This window comes from Ursus maritimus, unplaced genomic scaffold, assembly GCF_017311325.1.
Source record: "Ursus maritimus isolate PB19 unplaced genomic scaffold, ASM1731132v1 scaffold_20, whole genome shotgun sequence".
Classification (NCBI taxonomy): Eukaryota; Metazoa; Chordata; class Mammalia; order Carnivora; family Ursidae; genus Ursus; species Ursus maritimus.
The window spans coordinates 30,359,167-30,369,343 of NW_024424453.1; the positions used below are offsets into that span (position 1 = coordinate 30,359,167).

At 40.3% G+C, this 10,177-nt stretch overlaps 1 protein-coding gene across 2 annotated transcripts in view; it reads left to right on the top strand.

Annotated features, from left to right (window-relative positions):
- Positions 1 to 10,177, top strand: part of CPNE4 (copine 4) — a 474,248-nt gene that overhangs the window by 360,360 nt on the left and 103,711 nt on the right. For both annotated transcript variants that reach the window (XM_008708689.1, XM_008708694.2), the window contains exons 6-7: positions 4,515 to 4,598; positions 7,675 to 7,764. In XM_008708689.1, the coding sequence (XP_008706911.1) occupies positions 4,515 to 4,598; positions 7,675 to 7,764 (174 nt within the window). The remainder of the gene's footprint in view (positions 1 to 4,514; positions 4,599 to 7,674; positions 7,765 to 10,177) is intronic.

Genomic DNA, 10,177 nt, shown 5'->3' on the forward strand with positions numbered 1-10,177 from the left:
TGTTCCCACGATGTTAGATTGATGGGGTGCTGTGTATACAAACAAATGTGTCTCTACAGCAGAGTCAGCAATTTTCTTAAAGACTTTATTTATTTATTTATTTATTTATTTATTTATTTGAGAGAGAGAGCGAGAGAGAGATTGAGAGAATGGGTGGGGGCAGCGGCAGAGGGAGAAGCAGACTCCCTGTGGAGCAGGGAGCCCAACTTGGGATTCGATCCTAGGATTGGGATCATGAACTGAACCAAAAGCAGACGCTTAACCAACTGAGCCACCCAGGTGCCCCAAATTTTTTCTATGAAGGACCAGCTGATAAATATTTTAGACTTTGCAGGCCATATAGTCTCCATCCTGGCTACTCAGTTCTGCCTTTGGAGTGTGAAAACAACCATAGGCAATACGTAAATGAATGAGTGTGGCCGTGTTCCAATAAAACTTTATTCACAAAAACAAGCAATGGGCAGGATTTAGGCCCACTGTTTGCCAACCCCTGTTCCAAAGCAACATTAAATCTCTACCTGCTGGGCTGTGATTTTACTATGTTCAAGTATGCCTGCCTAAAAACTAATCTAGCCTGAGTTGATGATAGCAAGTTATAATTAATGAGCATCTACAGTGCAAGGTGTCAGGTGTCTAACCTGCAGTATCCCCCAAACTCAAAACCACATTCCCAAAGGTGGAAATTATCAATTGCATTTTACAGATGAAGCATAGTAAGGTTAAATAAACAGTTTGCCCGAAGTCACAGGGTAGGAAGCTATAGAGTTTGGGTATGACCCCAAATCTTTCAGATAATCTTTTCTTACTCTAATATTCCATTTTCAAGATCACTGTCATAGAAATGCACTGCTTCCTTTTCTATTCCAAACCTCAGCTGATTGCTTGTTGCCCTCTTGCATGACTAGATTTCTCTCATATTGGACTAAAAGGGCAGAGTGATAGGGCCTCCAAGTTATTAAAAATTTCACCACAGCAAAACTTCAGTAAAATGCCTATATAATTAACCTTGCTTGCACTGAGCTGTCCCAAGGAACATCGTAATGCTGACAAGCGAAAACAGCCAAAAATTCCAGATTGTGTCACAAAACCATACAATTAGACCAGAGTTGTGTTTAAGCTACAAATTTTTGAGTGCACATTTAAGATATTTTTCAGCAGCTTATGAATTGTTTTATTTCGAAGAATCAGACACCTTCTAAGTAGTAATCATCCCAGATAGTTGGGTAGTGCTTTACAAAGTGTCCTCATACATTGTCTCTTATATTGATAATAATCGTGGCAGCAACACTTTTTGAGTGCTTATCACTGCCAGGTGCTAGACTCCACATACTGCATGGATCACCACCTTTAATTCTTTCACAGTGCCAGGAGGCAAAAGGTGACATTCTCTCTAATTACTGACCGGGAAACTGAGGCTTGAGGAAATTAAATATCTTGCCCCAGATCATGCAGATTGCAGACAGTGGAATCAGGATTTGAAAGCAGTTCTAAAGGCAGTGTGCCCATATTAGATTTTCAGTTACTTGAGGGCAGAGATCGTATCTGATCTTTCCTTCCTTGATTTGTAGTGTATCCTCCTAACAACATCTCTGTGCTAATTCTAAAGAGTATTTCAAAAGAATATAAAATAAAATAGAAAAAGCATTGCAATATACTACCAGGAGAAAAAAAAAGTATTAAAGTGTATGTAAAGTACGATTACAAATATTATTTTTAAAAGAAAGAAAAGAAAATTATGTCTAGATTCTAGAAAAATATTTACCAGAATGTTACTGATAGTTGTGAAATTACGGGTAAGAGTATGGGCTGGTTTTTTTCCTTCCTTTTTTCCTATATTTTCTATTTTTAAGTAAAAATAACAAAAGTTTAAAATTATCAATGAAAGGAAAAAGAAAAATAATTGATAGAGTTCCTCCAGTGTGGTCAGCAATTTTAAGTGCAATTCACCAACACGTTCCCTGAGGGAATAACACTCTATTTAAGGAAACAAAGCCTGAAGCTCCTAGAGAGGAGTCCACGGGCATCTAGGAACAAGTTAGCATGGTTCACAGCCATTAACAAAGGGAGGTAAGAGGGAGGTTCCAATTTTTTAAGATGAGTGTTGAAGCAAAAATAAGGGGCCTGGGGTGTGAATGTCTTGAGTAAATGTGTAGAGGTAGGATTAAGCTAGCAGTGTGTCTTGGAGAGAAAAGGGCCATTTTGGTGGACAGACAGGGTTTGCAGGACAGACTTATTGATAAAAGCAGCCGCTGTGGGTTCTTGACAAGATGAAAGCTGTGGTAATTTGGTACCTTCAAAAATAGAGCGGAAGGGTATTCTGGACTCCGGGTGTTGTGGCATATGGTGTTTAGTTCTGGGCTAGGGTGGGAGGACCACGAAAGGGAGGATAGATAAATCCACCTCCCATCCTTTTCCTTTCTAAGGTGCCCTATGAAGTTTCTAGGCTGATATTCTTTTTTTTTTTAATAATATTTTTAAGTAATCTTTACACCAAAGGTGGGGCTCAAACTTACAACTCTAAGATCAAGAGTCACATGCTCTGCTGACTGAGCCAGTCAGGCACCCCAGGCTGATATTCTTCACTATATAGAGCCAGTCATATTATTTTCCTGCTCAAAATCCATCATTCGTTGCCAACTGCTTCCCAAGGCAGGTGCAAAGCCTTTGAACAAGTATTTAAGGCCCTTCACATCATGGAGCTGACTTTGCCAGGGTTGTCTTACCTACCCTACACATCCTTAGGCTGCAGTGGAATTAACCTGCCTAGCGTGCCCCTCTTTCACACACCCTGCTTAGTGTGTTTACTCTTTCACACCTTCATGCAGTCTGTTTCCTCCCCAGAAATATCCTCCTCACAACCATATCTTCCAGTGCAAATCCATCAACTCCCTCTCTTGTCTGTTGTACATTCATTCATTCATTCATTCTTAGCCTTGGGTTATATTTATTTGTGTACTTGTCTTACCACCAAACCAGATCGTACTTTGGTGGGTTGAGACCAAGTTTTATCCTTTCTTGTATATTAACATCAAGTACAAGACTCTATGATCAGTAGCTTTCCTGAGAATATTTTGTTGAGCTGAAGACTAGGATGGAAATGGGCTTCATTTTGCTTTGCTGCAGGCTAGAATTCTGGGGGGAAAAAATCAATTGATGAAATACATAATAAGAATATGGTAACTAAGGCTGCTGCTCAGTTAGCCTCTTATTCTATACCAGGTATTCATGTCATTCATTCATTTGTATATGTATTCATTCATACATTCAGGAAACACTATGTATGCTAAAGCCTAAACATCATGGAAGGTAAGGAAATGGTAGAGATATAAAAGAAAATCAGACATAATTCCTCCATTTTGAAAGCTTATAATCCCTTGGAGTAAAAAATAAGTAAAGGAAGGATATGGATATATGTCTGCTTCTAGTAATGAAGTACCTGCTTGTTTTACATTATTCTCCCACTGAAAGTGGCTAGAAACCCTGGATAAGGTACAAGAGACATCTGTTAGGGAATCCTAAGGCAGTCAAGTTTTTAGGGGACAAAAATGGAGAGGAGAGAAATCCACTGAAGTGATTCAGACATTCTAACCAGATTTTCCACTCAAGGCAATCCGTGAAGGCTGATTCATAAAACACCATGGGTAGAGAGGCTAAGAAACCTAGCAGAAAATAGTTCTAAGAAATAAAGAAACTGAGCAGAGGTGTTTGTCGTCTCATGGGCCTAAAGAAGCAAAACCAAAGTTCAGGGATACTGAGAGAGCTAGGGTTCAAGATTCACAGATGCTTCAGAAAAACAGTCTCAGTGTCTTTTCCTCCCAAGACAATCACTAATTAGCAAATAGCAAATAAAGAGGAACTGAACAAATGCCGGAACCAAGAGATTACGAAGATAAACAGAGCCTTCAAGAGAGTCTCACAAAAATTAGCATTGAGGGTGTGTCAAGGAACAATAGCCCTTATAAACACAAAACCTTTCAGTTAGAGTCCTTTAAAGACAATATTCAAAGAATAAATGAATCAAAAATATATTGTGCCTATAAAGATTTTTGAAGAAACCAATCTCTAAATAGCTCAATCCTAATTGGATTCAGGTAACTGTCCCCATTCTAACTGCTTACCAGTAGCTAAAGACTCATCTGAAGCCTTTATAATCTTACACAGTGTCTGGTATACCAAGAGGCAGAACCAAGAAACAGATCCATAGGTGATCAGATATTGCAGTCATCTGCAAAGACAGAGGCTTTAACGATAACTATAATTAATATGTTTAAGATAACAGATACATTGCTTTTCAAGCAAGATCATTGGAATTGATCTTGGAAGAATCCTTTGGATCGTACCTAAGAATGTACTTCTCAAAGGACTTGGAGTTCAGATGCAGCTCGTTCTAGCCAATGGTGGATCACAGAGATGAAGAACAAAGTAGGAAGGGGTCAAACCCAGTGGCATTTGATTCAAGGCAAGATCAAATATGTGTAGGTGGGAAATAACTGATTTTTGTTTATCTATTTTAGGATTTCTTCAGTAAATCTGACCCATTTCTGGAAATTTTTCGTATGAACGATGATGCAACCCAGCAGCTCGTACACCGAACTGAGGTGAGAAGAGTCATCTTCAGCTGTGCCATCTCATCTCCTGAGATAATAAATTGACCTATTTCGAGAAGGCCCTTACAGTTCTTGATGTCTGTAGCTATACACTCAGACCTGGAGTCTTCACTATCTTTAAGAGGACTCTTTGCCTTTCGTAGCTTTTTTAATTCTCAGTTTAGATATTAGAAGACTCTCTCACCCAGATTTTCCATTGTGACCTTCAATACAGTCAGCCATTTATTAATAATAAAAATATGAATATTAGCTAACATTTAATGAGAGTGATTAGGTACCAAGCATTGTGGTAAGTGATTTATATGCATTATTTTATTTACTTCTCACAACAATCCCATGACATGATTATTATTACCCCCATTTTATACTTGATTAACTGAACCTTTGGGGAGTCAAATGACTTTCCAAGTTCTCATAGTTAGCAAGGGGTAGAGCAGAGGTTTGAACCGAGTTTGTTTGGCCTGAGCTTTACTGTAATTTGGGAAGCCAATCTGCCTCGCCAGTATAAGTTCATACATTGGGCTGACGTCAGGCCTGTCATGTGAACAGCTGCCCTGTCTCAGCTGCCGCTGGGTCCTAGCAGCATCTTCTTCTCGAGCCCCCTCCTCTTTCTCCCTGGGGCTCCAAACTTATTCCTTATTACCCCCACCACGACCCAGTACCACACAGCCATTCAACAACCAATCCCAATCTCCACTTTATATTTTATTTTCAAGCTAGTCCAAGAGAGAGTCTGTGGGGATGAGAAGTGCATTGATAAGGAGGACATGGGGTGATTGTAATGAATGACAGAGCTGAGAGAAGACTGGTGTGTGTGTGTGTGTGTGTGTGTGTGTGTGTGTGTGTGTGTGTGTGGTGGAGACCAGTGGTGGAGTAAAGGAAGAAGAAACCCTCATAACTTTCACAGGATGATAGTGGGGGTGCCACATTCCCACTACCTCACATTAGAAATCCATTTCCATTTTCCTGAAGTAATAGAGTTGCAAGTAGCATTAGGGGAACTTTTTGTGTCATACTTAAGGTAGACAAGAATTAAATAGTCTTGAATGGGCAAAGTCTATGGATATCATCTGGTACATAGTTGGCATTTAATAAAATGTGCTTAATAAAAGAATGTATAAATGAATGGAGTTGAGTATAGATAGTATGTCTACTCCATGTTATAGTACAGTGTGAGTCTCTGGAATGTAATCCCTGGGGATTAATTTGAGGTGCAGTAGTTTCCCTGAGTGGCACCTGATTGCCACCACCAAATAGAGTCTTTTTCACACATACAGATTCCTCTGGTGGGACAGACTTCTTCCAGGAGAAGTGAATAAACTTCGGTGAGAATTAGAAATGGTGCCATTCATGCTTTTGCTCTAGTCAGTGAGTGAGGGCTTTAATGTGCAGACAGAAAGGAGATGGGGGCTGTTTTATGAGACTTCTCTCACAAGATCCCCCTCTCTTTTGCTCCTGACAGCAGTCCTTTTCTCATTATTGGTATTGGTGAATTCTCCTCTTCCCAAGAATCTCTAGAACTCCTTCCATACCTCATTGCTGAAGAGCTTCTGGAGACTCACAAGAAATGTGATTGTAAAGTTTTCCAATGAGTCAGCAATGTAACACTGTTGTTGTTGTTTTTTCCTCTTTCTTATTCAATAGATACAAAATAAATACTAGGCAATACTGTTCTCTTGGGGGAAGTACACACACACACAGATTCTAATTTCGTAGGAAATTTCTAGTTGAAACTTTGATCTGCTATTGAGTTTTTCAAAACTGTTGCAATGAAATATCATCACTTCCTAGTGTTTTTATATAAAGGTGACAACTTTAAATTAACCAAACACTTTTATCTAACTTTTCTTTTCACTATCACTTTGATCAACCCCAGGGTATCAGGGCACAAGACAAAGCCCCACAGGAACATTATTTTTTACTTTAATGCATTAAAAGAAATTTAATAATGAGTCCATGATACAATCAATAATTCATAGTTATATTAAGGAATCCAGTAGAAGAGAGAATCACTTATAAAATAATTATGTTATTTAGATAGAGAATTAATTTTTTTATAATGCTGAGGCTTCTGCTAACCAAAAATTTCATGGGAAGAAAAATCGATATGACAGAATTCTATTTGACTTCATTTGTATGTACCCTAGAGCAGTAGTTCTCGAATTTCATGCATCAGAATCATATAGGGGGCCCACCTCCAGAGTTTCTGTCAGTAAGTCTGAGTGCAACCTAAAAATCTGCACTTTTAACAAGTTCCTAGGCAATCCTGGTTCTGCTATTCTAAGGACCACACTTTGGAAACCCCTATCCTAAAGTACACACTACAATCCTAGGCACAGAGCAGATACTCATACATTCTAAGCCCAATTGACTTACTTGAATCATAGTGATGGCAGACTAAGACTTGACTTGTATGGACTCTTGGGAAGGATTAATTAGTAAGCTGCTTCCAAAAGGATTTCACTGTTATCGACTTAGTTTGTGACACTGAAGAGCCGAAGATCTGCCCTATTATGTCTTCTTAGGATAGCTGGTATTAAGTATGCTCCTGGGATTTTTCTTTTAGAATCTTCTCCTCTGACTTGCAGTCTGCTCTGACTCGAGGTCATGAGTTACCAAAAACCATCCAATTTTTTAGCAGTAGAAATGACCTGCTAACACTCTCTACACCAACCAGTAGTCTTTACTTACACTCCCATAGGAATGACAGTCCTACAGAACTGGAGATCCTTTATCAGAGGACACAGGCAGGCCTGCCTCCTCAATCCTAGCTCCATTTGATATAAAAGGGGTCATCCCCAGTATCCACATGCTGGACTGTATTACTGTCATTATTTATGAGACAACAGCCAGGCCAGTGACTGCAGGAGTTCTGCCCATAATGACCCACTTAATGGGCACCCTTAAAAGATTTTCTACTCCAAGTTTTCATTAAGACACCTATTCCAGGAATTGTCCTTTTCGTAAGCACCACAACGCTTCTCAAACAGTTTTTATGTTGAAATGTAGAAATGTCAAGCATTTCCTCCCCAACCCACGACTCCTCTTCCTCTCTTTCTTTCCTCAGGTTGTGATGAATAACTTAAGCCCAGCCTGGAAATCATTCAAAGTATCAGTCAATTCTCTATGCAGTGGAGATCCAGACCGCCGGCTGAAGGTCAGAAATCTATATCCGAGAAATGCAATTGTTTATGTATTTAACTCTCCTCTTTCTCCTCACATGAATGTTGGCAAACCCAACATTCTCTGTACCACTTACCCAAATCTCTTAGCATCTTGATGGAAGATGCAGGGGCTATTTCTTCTGCAGGAGCCAATGAAGCTCATGAGATAGTCCAAGATAAATCCCAATTGTGTTATGTCAAGAGGCAAAACCCGTGGCTTCTCAGAGACAAACTATGGCAATAAGTTCATGGTACAATTGGGGGGTATTAAAAATACAAACACTGTTGTATCAATTATCTGCTGTTGCATAACAGACAATCCAAAATTTAGTAGTTTTAAAAAATAACCATTTATTTAGTAAGTTGGGTTGATCTAAGAGGTTCTTCTCTTGATCTTGCTTGGACTCTCATGCATTTGCCCTGATTCTCAGGGCTTGACTGGCTATCATCTGGAATGACTGGGTATTTGAGCCATTTATCTCTCATCATCCAGAAGGCTAGCTTGGAGACTTACACACACAGTGACCTTAGAGTTCCCAAAGAGCAAGAACAGAAGCTGCAAACAAAGTCTCTTAAGGTCTAGTCACAGAACGCATATGAGGTCACTTCCTCCACATTCTATCAGCCAGAGCAAGTCACATGGCCATCCCATATTCAAGGGGTGAGGAAATAGACTGCCTCTTGGTGAGAGGAGCTGCAAAGTATGGCGGCCATTTTTTTCAATCTACCACAAATGCTTTTTGGGTATCATGTGAATATATACGTCGGAAGAAAAGACACATTGTGAGGGTGACCAAAGGAATGTTAGGAGCAGACTCCAGGAAGCATTTTTTATGGTCCAAGTTCTGACCCTCCTTCTGCTTTGGAAGTCCAAGAGCTCCATGTTATTCATGCTGTAGAGTTGATTCTACCAATTCAGGATGACTAAGTAAATTCAGTAGAGACTGGAGCCTATAAACTGAAAGGCTGATTAATTCACATTCGGTGAGAAACATGCCCATCAGGCAACCTCAGCATTCACATCAGCTTAATGCGGGCACTTTCTCTATGTGGGCCAGCCATAGGAAAGACAGCTGTCAGAAGGCTGTGTAACAGTCTGAGAGCAGAGCCAGGGGTGCTGGATAACAAGGATGATGAATGGCTTCAGACTCCGAAAGCCTGGGGGCTCTACCTCCACTATGGGAAGATAGGTCCATGAGGCAGACTAACCATTCATGTTGATCTTTCACGTCACCTAATCCCCTGGAAACTGTTAGATGGACGTTGCCAATGTTTGTCTTTGTAACTTTACATTGTCTTCACCCTTTTTGCTCCACAAAGCTTCTTCTGATAGAATTCTTTTTATTTGTCAGTGTTCTCTGATTAGAATCCTGTCTGATTGCTTAGTCCCAGCTTTTTTAACGTGACCTTGTGTATCTTTGCTTCATACTGTTCTATGTGGACTCTGTGCTTGAACTCTCAGCAGACACGCTTACCTCCATGCTCTCGAGGAGCAACTCAGAGTTGTCCCAATTACCTTGTCTCCTGTAAGAGCTAAGATATTTCAAGCCTCACTTGCCATCAGACTGTCTTTCATGTCAAAATCAGGACTCCTGGCTGTTTGGGACTTCATGTGTCAGCTCATACACCAAATGCCAAGAGCTGCAGCTTCAGGCCTAGGGTGGTGATTGCTGCCTGTATTCTGAACAGCCCCCGTCCCATTCCCAGCAAGGTAATTGGCCCTATGTGGGGCAGAAATCAAATGATATGTCCATTAACCATAGATCAACTTAGTCATAGGGAGCTATTAATTGAATAAAAGGAGAGGGTTGTCTGTAATGGTGTAAATAAAAATGCAGAAAACGAGCCCTTTATGGCCTTGTGAGGGTTCTGCCATCTGTAGAGGAACAAGTGGAAATAAAGGAGACAGATGATGGGTGGTAGATAGAAGAGAAAGAAAGAGAAGGAAAAATACATGGGGTTGGAGAGGGAGAAGGAAGAAGGGAAGAAGGAAGGATCAGAGCTTCTCAACAGCTGCACCATTGACATTTGGATTTTGTCGTGGGGGCTTGTCCTATGCATTCTACAATGTTAAGCAGCATCTCTGGCTACTAGATGCTAGCAATACTCCACCCCCATCAGTCGTACAGCCAAAAGTCTATTCAGACGTTGCTAAATGTTTCCTGGAGGGTAAAATTACCCCTGATTGAGAACCAATGGTTTCAAACTTAGCATGCTTCAGGATCACGTGGAAAACTTGCTGAAACACAGACTGCTGAACCTCATCCTCAGAGTTTCTGATACAGGAGGTCTACAGTGGGCCTGAGAATTTTGCATTCTAACAAGTTCCTGGGTGATGCTGCTGCTGCTGGTTTCAGCCCACACTTTAAGGACCCTGGTGTAGACATTTGCTTCTTTTTTTTTTTT